The sequence below is a fragment of the Anopheles coluzzii genome, chromosome 3 (assembly GCF_943734685.1).
Source record: "Anopheles coluzzii chromosome 3, AcolN3, whole genome shotgun sequence".
Classification (NCBI taxonomy): Eukaryota; Metazoa; Arthropoda; class Insecta; order Diptera; family Culicidae; genus Anopheles; species Anopheles coluzzii.
The window spans coordinates 16,268,604-16,294,267 of NC_064671.1; the positions used below are offsets into that span (position 1 = coordinate 16,268,604).

The 25,664-nt window shown below is 45.9% G+C and overlaps 2 protein-coding genes across 7 annotated transcripts in view; both read left to right on the top strand.

Annotated features, from left to right (window-relative positions):
- The window catches only part of LOC120959585 (cytohesin-1), a 61,521-nt gene extending 47,058 nt beyond the window's left edge, over positions 1 to 14,463 (top strand). For 3 of the 5 annotated variants that reach the window (XM_049609839.1, XM_040383073.2, XM_040383074.2), the window contains exons 5-11: positions 3,552 to 3,651; positions 3,740 to 3,914; positions 7,393 to 7,479; positions 7,572 to 7,690; positions 7,769 to 7,880; positions 7,987 to 8,236; positions 14,283 to 14,463. In XM_049609839.1, coding sequence (XP_049465796.1) covers positions 3,552 to 3,651; positions 3,740 to 3,914; positions 7,393 to 7,479; positions 7,572 to 7,690; positions 7,769 to 7,880; positions 7,987 to 8,236; positions 14,283 to 14,395 — 956 coding nt within the window. In that variant the 3' untranslated portion in view covers positions 14,396 to 14,463. Of the gene's footprint in view, positions 1 to 3,551; positions 3,652 to 3,739; positions 3,915 to 7,392; positions 7,480 to 7,571; positions 7,691 to 7,768; positions 7,881 to 7,986; positions 13,440 to 14,282 lie in introns of those variants that run through there. The other 2 variants (XM_040383077.2, XM_040383076.2) reach the window with 2 other exon arrangements.
- Positions 14,464 to 21,237: 6,774 nt separating this feature from the next.
- Positions 21,238 to 25,255, top strand: LOC120959120 (protein cup-like). 2 transcript variants are annotated; one of them, XM_040382287.2, is made up of 3 exons: positions 21,238 to 22,143; positions 22,524 to 22,971; positions 23,040 to 25,255. In XM_040382287.2, exons 1-3 carry the CDS (start codon positions 22,053 to 22,055, stop codon positions 24,493 to 24,495), a joined length of 1,995 nt encoding a protein of 664 aa, XP_040238221.2. In that variant the 5' UTR covers positions 21,238 to 22,052; the 3' UTR covers positions 24,496 to 25,255. The 2 variants fall into 2 exon arrangements, with proteins under 2 accessions (XP_040238221.2, XP_040238222.2); XM_040382288.2 differs by lacking the exon at positions 21,238 to 22,143 and adding an exon at positions 22,318 to 22,415.
- Positions 25,256 to 25,664: the final 409 nt, after the last annotated feature.

Consider the following 25,664-nt stretch of genomic DNA (forward strand, 5'->3'; position numbering starts at 1 on the left):
AGGATATGTTTATGGCGCTTGGGTATAAATATATACATACATGTTTTTTGCCTCTTCTCGTGCTGTGCTCGGACCCGGTGTTGTGTTACCGGGAAGTAAGCGATCTTTATTGCCATCGTGTGCGTGCGTGTGTAACTCGTTAATCGCAACGAATGCAATTTAATGCATTCGGATCTGTGTATGCGCGTATTTTTGCATTCCTTCCTATCTTTCCCCTTTTTTGTCCCTTGCGCGGTGTTTTATTCATTACCGGGCTAATGTCAAATGAGAGTGTTTTTTTTTTGCTCTTCATCCTGACACATCTCCCACGTGTGTACGATTAATCGACGATCCTTGTAATATCGATATCATATCAGACTGCGAGGAGAGTCGTGTCCTGTACCTGCGTGCAAGTAGTAGCAGTAAATTGGAAAGGGAAGTGCATACTTTTTGGAATTCGATTCAGCACACCGGATCGGACACTACTCCATTCGTTTTCGATACCGTAATAAAAGCAAGGGAGTACATTGGGCGGACGGAAAGTACGTGTCTGGGGTAAGCTTTACCCGATGATGAGCTCAGATAAAATAATTGCCTTTTTCAATTTGCTCCCTGTCCCCGCACCCGCTTGCACACCCACCACCAACGCCATGCCGTGGACACTCGGTAGCTCAACGCAAAAGGGATGAATTACGGGACCAACCCCCGCGCACACACATCAATTGTTAAACTTTAATTCACAAATTATGCGCTCGAGTTCGTACAGTATTGCAAAAACACAGAAAAAAGAAAAAAACACGTGATGGAGCTCTTTTTTTTTGTTACAACAAACTGCACTTTTTGTCCTCCCCACCATGCTGAAAAGCCTCATACGGGAGGGATTGGGATTGGGAGGATCATACTTATTTCATACGCTAATGATTTTAATCGTAGCAAAGTTTGATGGCAACAGGGAAGATTTATCGTGCGCTGTTTTTCTGTACTCCCTCCCTTCCCACCCACTTTATACGCTAATTGTGGAAATGGATGAAATGTCCCGCGACTACCACGGGGCCAAATACACTCGATCGCATCGGATAGATATGGGCAATGTAATGGCATATTAATTAAAATACAGTCCCTCTCTTTCCCTTTCTCGATATGGGCACGTGACATGACACGAGCATTAAACATAACGAAGCAAAAAAACAAGAGAGTCACACTACCGTTAAACAGTCGTTATCAGCCTTTGCCGATCACTAAATGTAGCCATTTTGGGTACAGGGGATGGTGAGTGCATTCAATGCAAATGGGGATTTTTCGTTGTGCAAATGTGGTCGTAAATTCGTCATTCAAACTGCTCAAAAAACTTGGTCACACTGATAAGGCCGTGTTTCTGTCTCGTTCTGTGTTCAACTCCAGTATCCATCAGCTTATGCATTCAAAATTATTTGTACAATCATTCAAAACGCCTTTCCCAATACAATGTAAGAGGAAAAATACTAGTGGTGGGAGCTAGGAATTGGACCTACCTGATTGCGTGTTTGGAATCAATTCCGATGCCGATTCCGATTGTGGAGCCGATTCCATAGTTGATTCCGGAGTCGATTCCGCGATCAGAATCGGTTCCGGAATCGGAATTGATTTGGGAATCGCAATTAGCCCCGGAATCCAAATTGACTCCAGAATTGGAATTACCTCCGAAATGAGAATCCGTTATTGAATTGAAATCAAATGTTTCAGAAGCGAAATCAATACGCGAATCTTCATGAAAATGGACCGTGTACAGGTAAATTTTGATTCTACGCGGCTATCAATACGTAGTATCATTTGACCCAAATGCCTATTCTTATGGACCGACTCCATTTTGCTGTGTCCGATTGTGATTTCGGAGCCGATTCCAATTCCGGAGTCGAATCCGATTCCAATTCCGGAACCAATTCCGGAGTCGATTCCGATTCCGAAACCAATTCTGGAACCAATTTTGGGGCCGATTTCGATTCCGGAACCAATTCTGGAACCAATTCCGGAGCCAATTCCGGAACCAATTCTGGAGCCGATTCCTGAACCAATTCCGGAACCGATTCCAGAATCGATTTTAGAAACTGATTCCGAAACTACTATCCGGTATCGATTCCAAAAAAGCTTCGGAGCTACCCGAGATCGATTCCGGGACCGAAAAACTTCATTTCAAAAACACTAAAAAATACGCATCGAATAGTTTGCTGTTGCGTTGGAATGCAATTTTACAACTTTTTTCGATTATTACACGCGCACGCACGTGTTACATACCTTTGAGTGTCGTCCCCTGAACAATGATAAACCACGCATCATAGACCCATGAAAACAGTGGGCGATTGATGGCGCGAAACTTTGCAAAATTGTTATTCCCTATTATTATTATTATCATTGCGCCTTTTGCAGGGTGATGGGGATGAGTAATTAATAATAACCGCACAATGTTATTTTACACACATGCAGAGGATGGGTTTTGAGTTGTGGTATTCGATTTTTTGTTTTGCGACACTACCCAACAGGAGCTACCCAGCTCCAATAGGCAGCCTGATAATGGCAGGCGCAGCCCGATAAAAGGTAAACAAAAATAATTAATATCGTGTTGATAAAATGCGATTAAAACACAGTGTCCAATTGTTGTGTGTGTGTGTGTGGTGAGGGTTCGCTTATTTTGTTGCACATACACACACACAGGGACACGCAGAACGTTTGTTGGTGTCGTTTGATTTTCGGGGCGTTCGGGACATGTCCAATGGTGCAGCGCCGGGGTTGTGGTTGTGGTTCCGGATTCTGTGGTCCCGCGTGGAACGTGCCCTGGTGCACCCTTTTCTGGGTCGCGCTGACGCTGACCGATGATTGAAAGATGTTTAAAGAAGTAAAAGGGGGGACATACACAGTGGAAGGGTTGAAATAGTAGGTGCTTCCGCATTTCAATTCCGGTAGCCCCCATGGATGATGCACCACAATCCCAACCTTCTCCCATCATGTGTGTGTGTGCCTGTGTGTGTGATGCGTTGTTTTGCGGTCACAGAATGGGTAGTTTGTTATGTTGTGGGCCCATTGCTCGCCCCTCATGTGTTGCACCTGACACGGGCACAGGGAGGACAACACCAAGGAAGGAAGGCACAATGGTGTCCTGTGCGTAATCACGAAACCATTCTGTACCGGTATCATCACACACACATACAGTGGGAAGGCAAACAAAAAAGAAGAAATATACGGAGCAGTGAAACACATTAATTTTCGCGAATGTGATAATTTTCCTCCCCAGCCGACGAGATGAGCAATCGTCGAACAAGCGAACCCGGACGCCCAAACTGAGCATGGGGGAAATGTAGTATTGGGGGGAAGCTTAAATAGTGTTGCCATTTTAAATCATTCGAATGATGGCAATAAATATTACTGGGCCCTTTTTTGAGTTCGTAAAACGATGTATAAAAATGAAACTCACTGTGTGAGTGTCCGAAGAGGTAGCACACATTAATGTGCGATTCGTTTACCGTTTGTGTTTAATTTTAATTTCAATAAAACCGATACAATAATGCATTTTTTTCGCTCTCTCTTCCACTGCATTTCAGGCGATTATCTGGGCGAAAAGAACGACTTTAACGAGCAGGTGTTGAAGGCCTTTGTAGAGTTACACGATTTTACGAATCTTATACTGGTGCAAGCTTTAAGGTAAGTTGTGCGCTTATGAAGCCAATACCCGCTGGACACTGTTTCTAATAAAAACTTTTTCTCTCCCTTCTCGCGCTCCATTTTGCAGACAATTCCTCTGGTCATTCAGACTGCCCGGCGAGGCGCAGAAGATCGATCGCATGATGGAATGCTTCGCCCAGCGGTACTGCCAGCTCAATCCGGACATCTTCACCAACACGGACACGTGCTACGTGTTGAGCTTTGCCATCATTATGCTCAACACCTCGCTCCACAATCCATCGGTACGTTGGCGTTGGCCCACCATAACGCGACACATCTCGAACAGAAACTCGGGTCACTCTTACTCGGGTCGCAACATATTTTTCCCCAACACCACCCCAACAGTAAATAGGGTTTGTTGAGCGTGTGTTGTGCCATTATTGTTACTGGCACTGGTGTGAAATGCAAAGAAGCGCTTTATATAGCATAGTGCGCAGCGGGTTGGAATTTAATTATCATTCAGCAAAGCTGCTTCTTTACCGATAAAAAACACGAGCAGGGCAGCTTTTCCGCTGAGCATGGTCATTTCAGGCTTCATGCGGTTCCGGTCGGTGGGTTGGAAAATGTTGCATTATCTCTATCCGGCTGCACAATTACCTACAGTGGCCGGCAATATACAGGGTTTCCCACGATTTATTGGTCAGTTCCCATGATTTGTTGGTGCGTTCCCACGATTTTTTGGTTGTATCCCATAGATTTTTGGTTCGATCCTATAATTTATTGGTATTTTCCGATTGGATATCAATACAATTAGACCAAAAAATTCTGGGAAACGACCAAAAAATCGTGGGAACGCACCAAAAAAATATGGGAATCCACCAAAAATTGATGGGAACCAACCAATATATCGTGGGAAACCCTGTAAAGTGGCCACTACTTACAATTTTACATTTTTTACATTTTTTCCGTGAAAAATGAAGTTATTGTACTGCTTTATTTTTTGAAACATTGCTCGTGATATGCTTAAGAATGCGCAGTACCATAGCATGACAAAAATGAGAAGTTTGCTTCAAGAAAAAATTTTTTTTCCAAATTGATCAAAATCACTGTGCCAAAATAAAGTGCCCACTTTATTCATTCTACAGAAAATATTTTTCTGAACAAATATAACATCAAAATTATAATTTATATGCGTTCCTCTCGCATTCTTTACATGTTCGAGGACCTTTGACATAATTTATTTTGTTTTATTTGCACGTATTTGGCATTTGTTCTTCCTAGGAGTATTTCAGAGCTTTAACATATTTTGTTTTTCCTAATCACGTCATTCTCACCACATTTGCATCAAAATTTGCACACGAAATCTCGATAGGATTAAAGTTAAGACTAAGTGGGAGCCATTAAAGAAGTTTTATTCGATTTGATTGAAAAAAATTATTTAAAAATTCTTCGTGTATAACTTGAGTCGCTTCCGGTTGTAACATCTATTTATTTACTAACTCCGTATTTTTCACAGAAAACAGATAAATTCACACAGGATGCTTATATAAGCATTAGCTTTCATTATGCCGTCGATTCAAACCATGCTCCCCACTTCTCGTATAGAAATCCCCTCCCTGGTCATCACATTGCACTCTTCATACATATTGGTTTGTTGGATCGCGTCTAGATATTTTTGAACATCAGTTCTAATTTGGACTCATCTGTCCAAATATCAGTTTTTCGACAATCTTACGATATATCTGCATGTTCTTGATCATATTGAAGCTAATTGTTAGTCTTGATGTAGCTCGGGCGAGGAACTTGAAGGACGCCACTTCTAACGAGCAGTAAATTACGAAAATTGCAATGTGATAGCTAGGGGGTGCTTATCTTTAGGAGTAGCGGGAAAACTGGTGTGAATCGAAAGTACAACTATGGCTTATACCTTTTTTAACATTCTTCATCAATACTTTGGGATATTTCTTTTAAAAACATGGGGTTTGAAAACTAAAAACATGTTCCTACAGGCTAACATCTCAACACACATAATCAATACAAAAAACATTTCTCAACTAGTTTCGTATAAAACACCTCGCATGTCCTCCATGAAGTCAAAATCTTGGTTCCATCGAGAATTTGTGGCAGATTCTATGTGCGAAGGTGGATAAAACTGGTGTCACAAACAAATAAATTTAAATTTTAAGCTCTTGATAACGTTTGAGAAGAACCAGATGCAAAAACTAGATGCAGAACTAGATAAACCTTTAAAAATTAGAAAAAAAATACGCTAAAGATCCTCAAACATGTAAAGAATGCGAGAGGAAAGCATAAAAAATTATAAGTTTGATGTTAAATTTGTTCAGAAAAATATTTTCTTTACAATGAATAAAGTGGGCACTTTATTTTGGCACAGTGATTTTGATCAATTTTGGAAAAAAAAATTTCTTGAAGCAAACTTCTCATTTTTGTCATGCTATGGTACTGCGCATTCTTAAACATATCACGAGCAATGTTTCAAAAAATAAAGCAGTACAATAACTTCATTTTTCACGGAAAAAATATAAAAAATGTAAAATTGTAAGTAGTGGCCACTTTATATTGCCGGCCACTGTATTTGCATCTGCATCGATGCACACACACACACACACACACACACACACGGTTTACACCCTTGTGTCTGGTATGGGGTTACGGATTAGAATTACTTCCTCTCTCTCCTGCTCTCTCTCTCTCTCTCTCTCTCTCTCTCTCTCTCTCTCTCTCTCTCTTATAATGATTAACACTAGGGATATTGGTTCTTTATCCGTTTTTGGACACGCTTTTAAATTTAATGTAACATTTTACCTGGCTTATTAGCGCAAGTGAGATTGTTGTACGCTACGTCGACACGCGCCTAAATTAATGCCACTTGCCTGGTGCTTCCTGGGCAGCAACGGCAACGGCTAATCGAACCGGGCGTTAAAATCTGCAGTCTCTGTGTGTGGTTTATAACGTACCCAGCAGCTCGAAAAAGGACATAATACCCTATCGTGATCCTCGCGTGCTTTCGATTGCGGAATTGCTCCGCGTGACCTACTGCGCACTTATTACCTTTGCTTGCTGTATTGCCCTGCTTTGGGATGAGTTCGCTCGTTGCGCTGGTAATTATTTCCGATCTGCCGATTCGGAACTGATTTAAAACCGGCTCCCCCCTGCGCGTGGCTTGGTGCAATTGCTGCTGCTGCTGCAGCTGCCAGATCGTTGTTACTAGGTCGTTTATCACGCAACCCACTGCCCGGTCGGTAGGCAAGATCAAAGTGGAATTGCAGCAGGTGTAGTATAGGTTTTTTTGTTTTGTTTTGTGGAGCTGGCTGAATTTGACCAAATACACGGGGTAGGAGCCGTTTAGCTAAATTACAGCACATTGCTCAATGAGTTTGTCAGTCGCACGTGTAAGCTAATCAATGCTATCATCATCGCTCGATTGCATCGCGTATCAACTAATCAGATTGCAACGGCGATGGTTGCAGGTGGGAGGGTTGCATAATGGAGGTCAGCGAGCCAGATGCAGCGTAGGATATCGACTTCAAATGAAACTCATCCTTTGATGTGTATATTGGGAGGCGCGTGTCGATGTAATTTGTGAACCATGTGTGTGTGCTGGAATGCGCGCAGTGTGGTTTCGCCTTCAACGCAACAGTCCCCGTGCAATTGCATACTTTCGTTCGATGCGTTTGCCGCGAATGAAGTGAATCGTGGAATGCCTTTTGCAAAACATCGCTTTTTATTGATTTGTCCTCTCTTTTTGTATTTTTGCAGGTAAAAGAGAAGCCCACGGTTGAACAGTTCATTTCCATGAACCGTGGTATCAACAATGGAGGCGATTTGCCGCGCGAACTGTTAGAGGTTGGTACACCAGTACACTGTACACTGTGTGATGGATCAATGATTTTCAATCGTTTTTTGTTTTTGTTATCTCCTTCTCGCCGTTGCATTAGTCCCTGTACGAGTCGATACGAGCTGAACCGTTTAAAATACCTCAGGACGATGGGAACGATCTGATGCACACCTTCTTCAACCCGGACAAGGAAGGCTGGCTGTGGAAGCAGGGCGGAAGGTAATGCAATTAACGGTCATGTAATTGAACCATCGTTTACTAATGCCCTCTAAATGTTCCCCCTTTTCCCCGCTACAGATACAAATCGTGGAAGCGAAGATGGTTTATCCTGAACGATAACTGTCTGTACTACTTCGAGTACACCACCGACAAGGAGCCGCGAGGGATCATTCCATTGGAAAACATTGCGGTAGGTCAACATTATATTGCAACATTTCATTGGCACAACCTATTAATTTAAACTCCTTGTTATTAAACTCTTTTTTCCTTCATTCCTTCCCTCCAAAATGCTGCAGGTGCGCGAGGTAACGGACCGGAGCAAACCGCACTGCTTCGAGCTGCACGCCAGCGGCGGGGCCGACATCATCAAGGCGTGCAAAACCGACAGCGAGGGTAAGGTGGTGGAAGGTAAGCACACCGTCTACCGGATGTCGGCCGCGACCGAGGAGGAGCAGCAGGAGTGGATCACCCGCCTGAACCAGTCGATCAGCCACAACCCGTTCCACGACATTCTAGTACAAAGGAAAAAGAAAGCCCTGGCCAAAAGTTAGTTAGCACTGTCCTGTTTGAAGAACTAAAACAAACAACAACAACAAAAATGCCCCCAATGCCCGAATGAAAATGAAAACAAAACCCATTCCCTCCACTCCTTCGCTTCCCGTCCCACCAAAATTTTCAAAATCAATCAGAATGCAGGCGCTAAACACACACACATTTAAAGGCCTAGAAAACGAATTGTGAAATCAAACTAAAAACAAACACAAAACAATGCCCGCAAATGTTCTCATCCGCCACTGTTCCATTAGGTTGCGATCGGAGAGGCAAAATTTAATGTATAAAAACAGCAATCAGAGAGAAAAGGTAGATTGGAAGAATTTTCTTCTTCAAAAATCGATCGTCAGCCAACGAAAACTCTCTAAATGCGTTGTAGAGATCAAACTGATGGACCCGTGGAAGATGTTAACATTGTTCCATACCGCCAAAAGCGTTAAATTCAAACTAACAATTCATTCTCACGGACGGCATATGAAGAAAATAAGGAAAAAGAGAGAGAGATAGAGAGAAGAAAATCAAACGAAAAAAAAAACCCGTTCAGGCAACCATCCAACATGCATCGGCTGCGCATACGATCGTGCTTTTCTTTCTATTAACTGCTTATACTGCTCCTGCTCCCCAAATGCGGCCCATGATGGGGGGGGGGGGGGAAGCCAAATCATCTGCTTGTTTGTGTGTTTATGTTGCGTTTGGTGTGTGGCTAGCGAGTGATAATACCCCAACATTATTTGTGGCCATGTGTGTATGTGCGTGCGTACGTGTGCTACCGCTCTGTGCTGCTGTAACCTCTGTAAGCTGGTTCCCTGTGTGGGACCAGCACAACTGGTGTGCGTGTGCGGTGGGATGGGATGGTTCCTATCTGTTTTGATTAATTGTTTGTTCGTTTCGAGCGTTAGGTTAAGTTAGTTCGATGAAAAAGTTAGTTAAATTCCGGTTCAAGTGCGCTTTCGATGTAAGAGAAGGAAGAAGGTAGAAGATACTAGCCCCACACGCCGTCCCACGTTTAGATTCAATTGTCGTTGCTGCCGTTGCGTTCTGTTTAGATTAATACGCTCCCCCATTTCGTTTGGTGTGGCGGCTTCGGTTCGTGGGCGCTTGGGGAGGCAGATTTAAATCAAAGGGGATTGAATGCTCCCGCCCCCCCCCCCCCCACAACTGTTCGTATCAGCCTTTTTGCAACGGTGCATTCCCAGCCCGGTGGAATGTATGTGTTTTAATTTGTGTTAGGTCAGTATTTCCGCTGCCGTGTCCTCGTGGTGGCATCCCGTTGCTTTGCTGCTGCCTCCATTCTCACAGTCAGTCGATCGTTGGAGGTTGTTAAAGCAGCAGGTGAAATTTAGGAGAAAATAAGCGGAAAATGTGTAGTATGTTTAGGTAAACGGCGACAGTGATCCAACCGTTGGATCGTAACTGTGATCATGAATGGATAGCGTTAGAAAAAGAGAGAGAGAGAGAGCGAGCCACGTGAAAATGCTTCTTTTTGCGCAATATAGGAACAATGCATGGACAAAACCACTCTACTACATTGTAAATATACATATACAGTCAGCTAGCTAACCATTATTGAAATGAGCTTTTTTGAGTGGTTGAGCTTTGGAGGGTTCAATTTGTTTAGTTCCATTGTCTCCAACCAGATCATGTCCCCTTTCACTGGTGTTGAGTGTTGAGTTGATTGATAATTTACTCCTTAAATTTCGAACATAAATCGTGCGTGGCAGACAACACAAAGCATCAATGCTGATTATGCCCAATGAAACAATGAACCCAAACCATGTGTGTGTGATGTAGGTGTGTAATATATAAAACTATAAGGTAGAAAGGAGTGCCGCAACCACAGCATCATAAGTAAGGATTGCCTGCAAGGCAGTATTTTATAATCCCACACCTTCTCAACAACGCCTCGGTTCTCTTTGGCACATTGTTCCCCCTTTTTTCACACGCAAATTTTGCCGCGTTTCCTTATTTATGGGCACCGACACCTCCACCGACCAGTGAACACATACCCACACCCATACATAGTCCTCCCAGTCCTCCCACCGAGACACTGCTGCGCCCCCCGTAAAGCTACCTTTCCTCCTCGTGGTGTGTAATTGTAACTATCCCTATTTAACTCGCGCATACTCTCTTCCACTCATACAAACACTGTACAACCGCCCTGTTTGTGTCAACTGCTCTGGCCTCTCTTGGCGGCATTGAGCTGTATAAAGCAGCACCACAAGAGGAAGCGGGAAAGTTTCCTTTATACTACATACGCAATCACCATTATAATTGTACTGGAAAAAGGACCGAAAGGTAGGGATAAAATAGGGAAGAGTTAAATGAAATGGAAGGACAATGAGGATAAAAACAAAGCTAAACAAGAAAAGTGATTTTAAGGAGGACGATACTAACTGATGATGATAATGCGGACGGTGTGTGGTGTTGTAGGCTAAATTTATATAGCGCGCCTGTAGTTGTAATCATGGTACTGAACACACATTATAACTAGGTTTGGAAACAAGAAGAATGGAGTGTAAAAGAATAAGTGCGTGTTTTTGTTTGTATTTTTTTTAAATAATTGTTGTAAAATAGTGGTGGTTGCCGTATATTTTGTTTATAAGTAAGTGCAACCACTAGAGAAAGAACATGACATTTTTGCCGTAGCTTTGGGAGGTTCATTCGCATGATTCGTATATTTCAACAGAAACTGTACAGCCACTTCTTGTGTCGGCTTTAATACCGGTGGGTTTCTCTTTTTTTAAAAAAGGGCATTTCAAAAGCTCATGTTAATTCGTCGAAACTGTGAAAGTTAATTTGCACAACCCCCGACTGATGGGGATTTGGTGTTACGAATCTCATCAATTGCAATTCCGCTAACGGTGTGCTGCTCCTGCTGTTTTACTCTATTTGTTCTGGTTCCTTTTTTTCACTTTCCCACTTCCTGAATCATGCAAAAATCATTTCACACGTCAGCTGATGAAAATTGGAAGCATTCCAATGTATCCATTCGCTTAACATCAGCAGTTGAATGGGAGAGAGAGAGAGTGAGTGAAAAAAAGTCGAATAATACGATAATAAATAGGAGCGATGAGGGTTCGATCGCTTGATAATGATGATTGAAATTCGATAATAAAAAAAAACAGGGCGGAAGCATAAATAATGACTACAAAAACTGCTCTCACTCTCTCAGCGCTTCGGACCCGTTAACGGGATGGGTCGCGATGGTGGACCAAAGCGTGTTGCATCGATTGTGCACTGTGTGGCGCAAATCCTGCTGATGAGGTCTGGCCTGTTAGTTTCGGCTTTTTTGTGTGTGTTTTCTTCACTCGGGGAAAAACTATAATAACGAAATAAAATTTCCCCTTTTTTCCGGTGTACTATACCCCCGACGGCGGCCACACCAGTGAGGCGCACACTGCCCATGGCACAATTAAAATGATATTTAAAACAGTCTCCTGCCCCGCAGCGTGGCAGAGCAGTAGTGGGTGGTGGTAGTAGCCAAGCGGTGGCTGTATATGAATTAATTCAATTTAAATTGATTTTCATCTGGTTTTGTGTCGATTCGATTTTCGCAAATCTCACACACGGTTCCCCGATCGTTACTGGCATGGCTGGCTGGCTGGCTGGCTATCGGTTCTCGTATGCAGAGAGGCGGATCCGGCTCCCCTTTTCATCGCACTTTACCAATATGTATCTGTTTCTCATTTTATTGTTTATTTTGCTTTTCTGTACGATAAAACCATCCACTCGGTTAACTCTCTCTTTCTCTCTGTGTCCTCTTTATTCTTTGTCCCAAACAATCAAACGCTTTTGCTTTTGGATTGGGGGGTGTTCAGGGTGTCGTCGCCTTGCAGCAGCAGCGATACAATTAGATACTATTGACCCAGTTCGGGAGTGCGTGCGAGTTGGACTTTCGGATTCTCTCTATTTGTCATCCAAACTTTGGGCCAACTCTTTTTACGCCATTTTTTTGCGCAGTTAGTTTACGCAGCGGTACAATTAGTGTATGGCGTGTAGTTTGTGTAAATCATAGAGTAAAACGGAGATGAAACTCGGCTTTATTTTATCGCCATGAGTTATGGGCGTGTTGTGTTGTGAGTGCTGCACACAATTAAAACACTGGTTTTGTTTTTGGGGGTGTGATTGTAGTTCATGTTCGAGTTACTACTGGTAGTGATTATTTTACTTCTATTTTCTTTTTGTGTTGTAGCGTTTGGTTTGTTGCTTCTAGTCAGATTGCACAATTTGTCTATCGTTTTATTGCATTTCATATATATTTATGCAAGAGATTTAGAGAGAAAGATGAGTTGAGCTGTGGAGAGTGTAATAAAAATAAGCTTTATCGTATTTATTTTATTTGAAACTGTTAGGCCGGATCAGCTTGTAGGCTATAACAACGACATGAATGGTGCTATGTTGTTAGTATTTCTCATCATGATTAGCATTTTTTTTAATGTAAATTTGTAAAGCTCACACAACATTGAGTATTCAGAATAGATTAGAAGCAATTAATTTCAAAATAACTTCTGAAAAAAGATTTCCGAACAATAGTTAAAAGTTCACAGATCATCACGTTGTTAATAAAGCATATTGTTCCTTATGGAAAGAAGTAAAAAAGACTAGAAAAGGGAAGTATAAAACGAAAACCGAGGCAAGATGCAACAATTCAACATAAAAATAGAGAGGAAAACAAACAATTGAAAGTACCAACGAATGTAGAAAAGGAAAGGAATAAGCTAAATAAGTAAAAACATAAGTAAAAAACTAAAAAAAAGTTTTAAAGTGCACTGATTTAAAGACATAATAGTATAATTTACAAAAAAGCAGCTTATATTTTCAATGTAAATTTCAATGTAAAGTTGTGATCATTTTACTAAGGGGAATGTTGATAGTACACCAAAACCTCAATCACAACATGTAAACTTGAGTTGCAAATGAAAGGAAAATGAGATGAGTAGGGATTAAAGTTGTTTTAAAATAAGATGAAAAAAGCCAAACAGAGGAGGTACATATTATTACTTTTCCACCATACAGCATATACTGCCATCTCATAATCAAACGAGCATAGTACACCACCTAATCCACCGTTTACTACCACTACTCCACTACTTAACGCAAAGGTAGAGATGTACCCTCCACTATAGGACCAGTACCGTGCATTTCTATGATACTATTGTGTACTTGTGAGTTTGAAGTGCAAGTGTAAAATTGTGGACGGGAAAAGAAAAAAAAAACAAGAAAGAAAAAAGCATATGATAAACACCATAACCCGTGGAGATTTTGTACCAATAATCGGAACTACTGTTTGTGTGTTTCATTGTTTTGTATCACAGGTTTTAATCCAGAATCGAATCATTCATCCATTTTTTTCCGTTGACTAATACAAATCAAACATTTGCGGTTCTGAAATTGCGCTTCGTGAAATGTGGCTTAAAATCAATAATTTAAACTAACTCGCAGGCAACGCCGTGCTCATTTCCGTGTTTGTGTTTGTCACCTAACAACAACACAATAATAAGTGTATCATTTCCGGGCACATGCTGACCGAGGTGGTTTGTTGCCTTTGTGCTTGTTGAATTGAAGTATGCCCAAACGTCCAAAATCAGACCCACCTGTTGCTGCTGGTTGTTGTAATACGATTAGTGAAGGGGGATAGATTGTACCTGCACTGATATAGTTAGTGCATATCGTTGGTTTAATGATGATCAAAGCTCTCAAAGGGTATCATCGGCTGTTTTGCTGCTTGATTAATTTTGCTGCATGAGTGAACGATAAACATTCCAAGTTGCAGATTCCAATATCAGTTTGAAGTATGTTGTGTGAAGTTCTTTGAAATAGCTTCAATTGTATTGGCTTTTTTATTTGATTTGATTTATAATTCATTAAATTGCTAATAAAAAACAACAGCCGATCAAACACTCATTTAGTAGCTTTTAGCTTCATCAAGCGCAATTCCCTGAAATTACTCTAAAGTGTGACATTGACTTTGTGTTGAATTCTGGTGCCGTGCTGAGGAGTTCAACATGTTAATTTCCTCCGTTTTTTTCCACCCCTTCAGACTCGTTCGCTACCTTTATTGAGTGGTTCAGCTGTGGACTGTTCTGTGCCGGTAGTGGAACGCTTCAACGTCAGCACACGACCGTCAACGAGTATCAGCTGATGCCGGTTTAGTGTGATTCGTTTGTACACAACGCCAGCGGCTTTAATCCCGACGGGGAAAACCAAAATTGTGATAAAAACCGAATAAAGACAATACATATTAGCATTTAAAATAAAAACTGATTTGTGCGAATTGTTCCGAACGGTTTTGACATGCGAAAGGTAAGTTTGTGTAATAATATTTTGGGACCGATATGTGCTCGGGATCAGTTACACGACCCTTAAGGATCGTGATGTATGTATGATTCATGATGTATTACAGAATCAGGTTGGGTTCCAAAATCTGTATGGGTTCAGGATAAGATGTAAGGCCGATATGGTTTCAAATAAGCTCCAAGATCTGCGTGAGATCAGTATCAGTTGCGGGATCATTATGAGTTCTTGATCAGTTTCAGATTTGGTATGGCTTTTGGATAGGTTGAGTGTGCTACTGGAGTGATGTAGCTTCAGGACCAATTCAAAGGATTGCATAGGTCTAAAATCGTTTCCAGTACTTGAATGGGATCTGCATCTGTTTCTCTTGAATGCTTCTCAGAATTAATAGGCATCTAAGAATTGTGTTGAATTAAAAAAAAATGCGGACACTCTGGAGCTACAGTAGAACGTCGATTATCCGGTCAGCTCGGGACCGGGCGGATGCCGGTTAATCGATTTCCACATTTAACAATTGTCTTTTATCAAAAATAAAGTTAAAAAATATCACTAGACACTAGGAAGCTGCACAACAAATGTGTTTGCTAACCCAATTATCTCAGAAAATGTTCACCAAGATAGACCAACTGTCAAATTCATGCGCACGGTTAAGCCGCCCGCCGGTTAATCCGTCCCCAGATAATCGACGTTCTACTGTATTGTCATGCGTAGAGTTGTAGTAAGTCTAAATTAACTAATATTTACATTTTTTTTTGTTCAGAATTGTTTTTTTATAACTTTTTTCAAGCATTTGCAACGTAATTCAATGTTTCAAAAGAGATTTGATCATAATAGTGTTAGAATTCGTTTCAAGGATAAACCTGAAATCAAATCACAGTTTGGCTACCTCGTGGGTAGACCACTTTTTTATTTGGATTCCCAAGATGTCACAAAATACAATTTTTTACAATGTTTTTTATCACGGGTTACGCAGTTACGGGAGCACGTCCACTAGCGGATGAGAACGAAAAGAGAAGAGAGCGCGTGGTGGGAACGACGGCTTTTATAATCTTTTAACGGGAAATAGTTTAGTCTGGCTAAGTTGGTAACTATTGCTCGAATTAGGGTGCTCGAATAAGGTTGCTCGAATTAGGGTGCTTGAATTAGGGTGTTCGAATTAGAGTGCCCGATATTTTGAATTGACGGTTGACGTCAGCTCCGGACTGTGGTGAGGCTATAACGTGGTCGCCACAGTGCTCCCCTGCTAGACTGGAGTTACCGGTAACGAACGGGGATGATGACACGTCGCTGTGAACGCGTAACTCCGGTCGAGAAGTCGTTCGGAGGTGACGGCTCTGTCGGTGGTGGTGAAGCTGGTGGTGGTGGCGCTGATGGTGGTGAAGCTGGTGGTGGTAGCGCTGGTGGTGGTGGCGTATACTCTGCTGCAGATGGTGGCGTAAGCTGTGTCACTGGCTCGGGTTGCTGGAGTGAGTAGCACGGTTTCAGGCGGTCAATAGAGATGTTAGTTGCCCTCTCGTTGATCAGGACTTCGAATGACTTGTCACTACGCCTAAGCACCTTGTAAGGCCCTTGGTACGGCGGGGTAAGGGCTGGGCGGACGGTGTCATTCCGGACGAAGACGTGGCTGCATGTCCGAAGATCCGAATGGACGAAGGGTGTTGCTTTGTCATGCCAGGCCGTCTGTGTTGGGCGAATGGTGTTCATGGCATACTTAAGCGACTTGGTGAACTCGGTGGTGTCTGGCAGGCTGGTCATCGGGCTGCTATTGAAAAACTCCGCTGGGATCTTTAGCGTGCTTCCATAAACCAGCTCTGCTGGCGAAGCTTTGATGTCGTCTTTGTACGCTGTGCGCAATCCAAGGAGTATGATGGGAAGGTGGTCGGTCCAATGAGCGGTGTTTTTGGTACAAATAGCTGCCTTCAGCGTACGGTGCCATCGTTCTATCAAGCCGTTGGCCTGCGGATGATAAGCCGTTGTGCGTAGATGTTTGATGCCCAGTAACTGGTTTAGCTCCGCGAAAAGCGTCGACTCGAACTGCCTGCCTTGATCCGTGGTGATGAACGATGGAACGCCAAAGCGAGCTATCCATCCACTGAGTAAAGCTGCGGCTACAGTCGTTGATGTTATGTCAGGGATGGGAATAGCTTCTGGCCAGCGTGTGAAGCGATCGATGATGGTGAGGCAGTAACGGTGTCCATTGCTGATCGGGAACGGTCCAACCAGGTCCAGGTTGATGTGTGCGAACCTAGCATCCGGTACCGGGTAGCGTCCTAGAGGGCTGCGAGTATGGCGTTGCACCTTCGTAGCCTGACACGCTAAGCATTGGCGGACGAAATCTCGCGTATCTCGGCGGATGTTCAGCCAGACGAATCTCTCCGTCATTAGCTTCGTGGTAGTTTTCGCTCCGGGATGACTCATCTGATGAACCGCGCGTAGTAGTTGTTGACGAAACGGTTTCGTGACATACGGACGAATGATGCCGGCGGGGCAATCGCAGTACAAAGCCATGCTGCTGCCAGGTATTGGAACTCGTTGAAGGACCAGGTCCGTCCTTGTTTTCCCGCTGAGGATGTCGGCGAGCTCGGGATCTCGGGTCTGGTCTTCGGCCAATTTCTCGTAGTCGATGGATGTTGATGACTGGATGGGTTCGATTCGGGACAGCAAGTCGGCAGTGACGTTTTCCTGGCCTTCAACATGTCGGATGTCGGTGGTGAACTGGCCAATAAAGTCAAGGTGCCGTGCTTGTCTAGGAGAGGCCTTATCCAGCGACTGGCGGAAAGCATAAACCAGAGGTTTATGATCCGTGTAAATATGGAAAGAACGTCCTTCCAACTGATGACGAAAATACCGGACGGCCAAGTAAACAGCTGCTAGTTCGCGATCGTACGTGGAATAACGGCGCTGTGCGTTGTCGAACTTTCGGGAGAAGAAACCGAGCGGCTGCATCTGCCCGTCGATGACCTGATGTAAGGCGGCGCCGGCAGCGAAATCGGAAGCATCACACCACAGTGATAGTTCGGCGGATGGTACAGGGTGTACCAGCATGGTAGCCTGTGCAAGTTGCCGTTTGCAGTCCTCAAAGGCCGTGTCGGTAGCTGGGGTCCACGTCAGCGATGACTTATCTCGCCGTTTGTTTCCGGGAATCATCTCCAGGAGCGGTCCTTGTGCTCGCAGCGCGTGGGGGATGAAGCGCCTGTAGAAGTTGATCATCGCCAAAAATCGCTTAAGCTCCATGACAGTGTTTGGCTTCGGGAACTGACGTATGGTGTCGACTTTCTCTTCCAGTGGTAGGATGCCTTCAGACGTAACACGGTGTCCCAGGAAGGAGATCTCAGGCTGGGCAAACTCGCACTTCGCAAGGTTGATGGTCAAACCGTGCTGCGTGAGGCGAGCAAATAGCAGTCGCAAGTGTTCGCGATGTTCTTCTGGTGTCTTCGAGGCCACTATAATGTCGTCGATATAGGGAAACACAAAGTCCAAGCCGCGTAGCACATCGTGGATTAGCCGTTGGAACGTCTGCGCCGCATTGCGTAATCCGAAGGGCATCGTCACGTACTCAAATAGGCCGAAAGGAGTGATGATCGCTGTCTTCGGGATGTCCTCTGGATGGATGGAGATCTGGTGGTAGGCTTTCTGTAGATCCACCTTTGAGAAAACGGTTTTTCCTCCCAGTTGCATCGTGAAGTCTTGTAGATAAGGCAATGGATACCGGTCAGGGGTGGTACGCGCGTTGAGGGACCGATAATCACCGCACGGACGCCAGGAACCATCAGCCTTTTTAACCATATGCAGCGGGCTGGCCCAACTGCTACTGGACGGTCTGCAAATTCCTAGCTGCACGAGTGAGTCGAATTCTGCTTTGGCTGCTTGGTACTTGTCGGGTGGAAGACGACGCGAACGGGCGAAAGTTGGAGGACCCGTTGTTTCGATACGATGTACCACCTCGGATTGCATCCGCACACCCGGTGAGTTTGTGATGAGTGTAGGAAACTCGTTGAGCAGGTCGGCCATCGGTGAATTTGCGTCGCATACCTTGACGGCGGTTTGTCGAGTGGTATCCGGAAGTCCTGGCACACGTAGGTTGGTTTGGGCATCCACCAAACAGCGCTGTCGAAGGTCTACTAAAAGATGGTAATGGCGAAGAAAGTCCGCTCCAATGATAGCAGAGCTTACGTCCGCGATAATAAAATTCCACACAAAGGGGCGGCGTAAACTAAAATCAAGTGTACGGAGGGACTCACCAAATACCATGATCGGAGTACCGTTGGCTGCGAACAGTCGCATGGTGGACGGCGTCGGAGGGGTGTAGTTGGCTGGCTTCGGTAACACGGAGACATCGGCACCAGTATCGATCAGGTAACGCTGGTTGGCTCGTCGGTCGATCACCATCAACCGACTGCTCACAGGTGAGATGGTAGCCACCTGCGATCCGATATCTCCAGCGTATCCTCAGGCTGAAGACGACGACTGGCCGACGCGTTGGCTGACAGGGGCTGGAAACGAACAGGGCTGGCGGCAGGTCCGGGCGGCTGTTCCGTAACGTCGATGGTAGTAGCACTCTCCTTCAGATGGTTCTGTATCGACACGAGATGACACTGGTGGACGTGGGCGCGGTCGACTTTGGCGTTGTTCACGGTTACGACACTCTGTGATGAAGTCGTTAAGTTGCTGTGTGAGTTCGTCCACCTGGCGCGAAATGCGTTGCTCGAAATCGTTGGGTGTGGTGCGCACCCCGGCTACGGCATGGTGCACACTGGCGTTGTTGGATGCGGACAGGCACTCCACCATCGTATCGGCGACAGCAGCTTTCTCAGTTACACTTCCGGGTGCAGCAACGACGGCCGATTGCACATGTGGCGGAAGCTTGTTGATCCAAAGGTCGGTGAGGAGCGTACTGGCCAACGTGTCGCTGGAGGCTCGGTGCATTTCAGCTAGCAGCTGGGATGGCTTGCGGTCCCCTAAGTCCATGCCGTATAGGAGACGATGGAGGCGGCTACGCTGGGATTCCCCGAAATGCTGGAGGATGTTCCGCTTGATGTAATTGTACCGTTCCGTTGCAGGTACATTCTCGATTATCGGCTGGATCTCATTATACACTCGAAGAGGAATTTGGGCCATCAATACGTGGTAGCGCTTATGGTCCATTTTGGCGGTGATTCCGGTCGCGGCGAACCAATGCTCCAGTGCACAAAAGTACGCAGGCAAATTGTGCAGGTCCATTTCGGGTACACTCAGTCGAACGGCCTGTGCTGCTTCCACTCGAGGATCACTTGCCGGTTCTGCTGCTGTCATGGCATTTGTTGCTTGGGACGTGCCAGTTCTCTCCGTGTTCACCGGAGGTGCATCGTGCGTTGCCGCTTGGGGAGCGGGTCGACGTTCTGGACTATGTTGCATCATCTTTTATTCGCTTGCGAGCACGTGGTTTCACAAGAAGCGAGAACAAAAGAAGTGACGTGGTAGTCGGGAGTTGGGCTTACTTCAGCGAGACAAAAATGGCGGCTGTCAATGGCGTCGAACGTGCAAAATGGCGGCAGTCAACGGCTTTACAAGGAGCGCTTTCTTTTGTCCGGGCTGGAACGATGGAATCGTTGCTCTTCCTTCTCTTTGGGGACGGCGATGTAACCCGCGGCTCGATCCTCTGTAGCGATGCGGGTTCACGATGCAAGGGAAACACGTCGGTGCGTATGGAGAGCAATGCACTCGGGACGGGACACTCGCGACACTTACGCACACGCGGACGTGAAGGACACACGCGACGATTACGCACACACGGGCGTGTAGGGCACTCGCGATGGTTATGCACACGCGGGCGTGTAGGGCACTCGCGACGATTATGCACACGCGGGCGTGTAGGGCACTCGCGACACTTATGTACACGCAGGCGTGAAGGGCACTCGCGACACTTTTGTGCACGCGCGGAAACCGATCGAACACGGTTTTTGTCCTTGCGAAAAAAAAAAAAAGGCACGACACTCGGCGACGCTTGATACACACACTACACGTACCGATTTTACTCGCGGCGTTGACGGACCTGGGCGAACGGGAACCGCGTAGCGTGGAAAGGCGAAAGCGGGCCGATGATGAATCTGTCGATCGGGGAATCTCGGGAATCACGTCGGGGTCACCAGTTTTGGCTACCTCGTGGGTAGACCACTTTTTTATTTGGATTCCCAAGATGTCACAAAATACAATTTTTTACAATGTTTTTTATCACGGGTTACGCAGTTACGGGAGCACGTCCACTAGCGGATGAGAACGAAAAGAGAAGAGAGCGCGTGGTGGGAACGACGGCTTTTATAATCTTTTAACGGGAAATAGTTTAGTCTGGCTAAGTTGGTAACTATTGCTCGAATTAGGGTGCTCGAATAAGGTTGCTCGAATTAGGGTGCTTGAATTAGGGTGTTCGAATTAGAGTGCCCGATATTTTGAATTGACGGTTGACGTCAGCTCCGGACTGTGGTGAGGCTATAACGTGGTCGCCACAACAGTATGAAAACTGTTGAACCAAATCCAATAAGAAACGCGATTCCGATAGTTCCGCGTTTATCCGCACATCCCTACATCCTTGGATCGCATTCGATCCGTTCGCACCATCACTGCTTTGGAGCAGATCACCTCTCTCCCATCTTTTCTCTCAACACACTCTCTCTCTCTCCGACGGGCTAAAAACATCGCCAAAAACAGCCAACTTGATAATGTTGTAGCGCCATCCGTAAGCCGCCAATTCTGTCAGTAGCCTTCCTCAGGAGTAGTTGATATTTAAAGTTGTGTTTAAGTTAAAGTTACGCCTGCCTGCCCAAGAAAGCAGCACGCTTTTTCAATTTCCGCGACGTCGCGCTAAAGTGTTTTCCCGATCCTTTTCTCCCCGTTTTTTTCTCCTTCCCACACCCACCCATATTTAAAAAGCTTTTGCTTTCCTGTGAACACGCCAAAACACCTGAAAAGACCTCCTAAAACGGTGCAGATAATTTTTTACCAAACCCGATTTGCACGTTCTCGCGGGACGTGCGCTTCATCTCGCGTTTTTTTTTTTCACATCGAAAGAAGAGTGTGTGGTGAGAGTGTGGTGTTGTGAGCCAGAAAGCAGCAGCAGCAGCAGCATACGCTTTTCGCTTTCTTTCGGAGGTGTGTTAAAAAAAGGACCAGATTTTAAACTGTTTTTAATAATCTCAATTGAAGTAGAATAGCGAAAGAGAAAAAAACGAACCAAAAAACACAGGGCAATACAAGTAGCCATATTTGCCATATTTCGGAGTGGCGCCATTTTGTATAAAAAAATTGCGAGAGGTGTTGCGATCGCAGCACGCGCAGAGTTCGTTCAACTTGCTCTACTCCTGCGCCCCAGTACAAAGCGCGCGCGTGTGTGTACGTGTTTGGAGTTGCGTAGGGCAACGGGTATTAGAAGGAAGACTTGCTGCCCATTACGAGGTACGCTCTACCCCACACCACTACTACAGCAACAGAAGGCACATCAAGTGGACACACAGCGCGCCCTATACATACACGCAACACGGGTATGATGAAATTCGTAAATTCGGACACGACGACCAAGTCGTTGCGGCACGGTGAACAATATGAAAATTGTTCAGAGATGCTTATCGAACCAGGTTAGTTGTTTTTTTGTTGTTTTTTTTTCTGTCCTTGGCTGCTGTGATGTGTCGTCTTTGCTCTAATGTCCCCCCCACAACACCTTTATTGTTTGATTGTATTGTGTGCGTCTACTCTGTCCTACCTTATGTATTCTGTTTGTGTATGTATGAGCGAGAAAAAGAAAGAGCATGTTGGTGAAACGGTACAACGAGTGTAGAAAAAGACGGGTATAGTAGTATGCGTGGTGGCAGTAGTAGTGAGATGCTGCGATTTCTGTCCCTTTTTGCGTGTAAGTACACGGGACGCGCGTTACCTGTCCCAGCAAAAAAAGGGCCGCCATTTTAACCACAGTGCATTCTGGTTTTTTTGCCCGTTGGGGCATATCCAATTCCCCTAGATATGACATCGCTCGAAGAGCTGGATCCGGCTATCCTGAGCTGCGGCCTGCCCGCCATCGTACTGAACGCGGAGGATTCGGCGTCATCAGCGTCGGCGGTGCCAACAACGACAACAACGACGACGACGAGAAGGACGCTGCGGCCGTCGCTGATGGCCTCGTTCGCCACTGTTGGTGCCGGCGCGAATGTGATCCGCTACACGGTGGCCCATCTGCTGGCGCTCCGGAAGAGTCCGTTCGCGCATCGGCGCCCGGCCGCTATCGACGAGCCGCGCACGGCCCAATATCCGATCTGGAGCCGTACCGGCTTTAACCACCAGCCGGACCGGGTGCGCCGGGTAAGCGGGGGTGGTGGCGGCGGCGGCGGCGACGAGGATCTGAGCGGTGGTGGTGCGTACGGTCGGAAAGGGAACGATCGTCAACGCGACAATGGCTACAATCCGCCAAGGTAAGGTGTTGTACGTGTGATAAAGGTCTTTTTCTTCCACTCTAATTCACCCATCCAATAATTGCCAGATTTCGACGTAATCATGAGTTTAGCAACCGGAACCATCACGTGATCGTGAAAAGCTACAGTGGCGCTGCGGGAGGCGATCCTTGCGCCGGTGGAGGCCATCCGCTGGGTGGTGGTGGTGTTGGTGGTGCGATGCGTCTGCAGGACACGATCATCGAGGAGGAACCGGAATGGGTGGCAGCCGGTCCCACCTCCCGTCTCGATACGATCGAGCTGCGCGGGTTCGACGAGGACATGAGCCGCAATGTGGCGGAATCGCTCAAGACGTCGCCGGTCGGTGTGAAGACGCGCGGCGCCTTCTTCGACGAGCTGCTGCACTACGAACACGTGCATCCGAAGCACGGCGGCGGTGCCAAGCACGATCTGTCCGGCGGTCCGGGTGACGGGGAGAGTGTCGTATCGCACTCGAACAATGGGTCACCACCGCCGGCACGCAGCACACCGACGAAGGGTGATATGAACAACAACAGCATGGTGGGACATGGTGCCCACGGCCGGAAGGCATCCGGGGGCGGCAGCAGCGGTGCAGGAGGATGTTCCTCCTCCGGTGTGAACGTTTCTAACTTTGAGGAGCTGATGAAGTTCGACTCGATCCTGGGCGATTCGGGCGACTCGAACAGCAGCTCCCGGTTCAGCAAATACTATCGCCGAGGAAGTGGCGTTTCGGCCGGATCGTCCGGTGCGGGAGGACATCACTACCAGCATCACTACCCCGGACAGCAGCAGCAGCAGCAGCAGCATCATCATCACGTTCGTTTCGCACTGGAACGGAACACCCATCACTACAACAACGGACATCAGCAGCAGCAGCAGCAACACCGGCAGGCCGGTTCGGGTCGTTTACCGCTGTCGGCCCTCCAGCATCCGCCCACCGGGACGGGCGAACCGTTCTTCCCGGGTGGCGCGTCATCCACCGCACCGAACGCTGGCGATGCAAAGTCCTTCCAGCGGCTGCTGGAAATGCTGGCCGCCCAGAACCAGCGCATGAACCAGCAGCACCAGCAGCAGTGCCTGCTGCAGCTGCTGCAAAACTGCCAGGAGACGGAAACGCTGCGCCAGATGCTGATGAAGAAGTGTACGCTCGACAATGCGGGACAGCAGCGCATCCCGACGCAGGCCGAGCTGCAGCAGCACACGCAATCGATCATGAAGCAGGCGCTGCTGCGCAAGAAGATTGCCGAGCAGAGCCGGTACCTGCTGGAGCAGCAGCAGCAGCAGAACGGACAGGAACCGATCCCGGCTGTACAGCAGCTGATACAATCGATCTGCCCGAACGTGCAGCGCAGCCTGTCCGTGCTGGCGGCGGGCAGCGGATCCGGGCAGCACGGCGCTGGAGCGGTCGAACATCATGCCGCTGCTGCTGCTGGTGGTAGAAGCGATCCGGGGGCCGTTGGTGGTGGCGCTGTTTATGCTGGCGGCAATCGGGCACCGATGAGAGCCCCCCACAGACGTTTCTAACGTGGAAGCGTGTGGCGTGTGTTTGGCAAATGGTTTTTCCTATCCTCTTTCCTGCTCGGGAAGAGATATTTTGCATTTGAATTTTATATCATTTTCATTCGATTTCATTTCATTTCCTTCACACAGACACACTAACACGCACATTCAAGCAAAAGGCATAAATGCTATTTCATTTAATTTTTCGATCGTTGAATTAGTGCTTCTTTTATGCAGTATAATACTTCATTTACTCCTCTCACATTGCTTGTCCTTTGTATTGTTGTGTGTGCTGTGGGTGCTGTGTGCTTTATGTGTGTATGTACTGAAACCCAGTCCTCGGAAAAAAAATCACGTTTTCACGCCATTTCCCCCCCCGTTTTTTTGTGCAGGAAAACAGCTCCGGTTTAATAAGGTATTGCTGTGCGTGCATTGGATAATGATTTATTTAGCAGAGTTGTGCGTTAGTTATTAAGAGTGCAAGGGAAAACGAGGCAACTATTGTGACCCAGCCAGTTAAACAATTTATATATGATAACCGAGACGCGCCTTTGTTACAAACAAAACACGCTACAACAAATGCCCTCGCCCAGTGCGTCGGGGGTCGGGGTCCCGCTTATCGATCGCCTACCACCGGGTTCCGGGTGCAATATTTTAATGTATTATTTTTCACTGTCTTACCTATTATTTCTATTCTTCGACATTCGGTTCGGGCAACCGGCTGCTGGTTAGGCAGAGAACCCCCTTGTCAATATATAGAATCCATTATTGTTCCTTCCTTTAATCGCATTTGGTTTTTTTTTTACTTAATTTTTTTGTTTGCAAACTGAGAAATGTACGTCGTGTATTATTGTGTCTATTCTCTTAGTTGAAGTGTAGTGTTTTTGGGTTTTCTGGTACTTTTTATTTCATTATATTTTTTAAAGATCTTTTTTCTCTTTTTCAAATAAAAATGATGATTTGTGTTGATGATTTATGTAGCATGGAATGTTGTTGCTCGTAAAGTGTCTAGAAATGAGAGAGAAAGTTTGATTTATCCGGAGAGAAAAGAAGATGAATGCGGAGTGTAAAAATATATTTAGAGGAAATGGCAAAAGAAACATAATCCGTCATTCCTTTAAAAAATATCCTTAAATTTTTGTTAAAAATGAATAGATTGCCACTAAAGATGGCTAATTCCGATTACGGCTCAT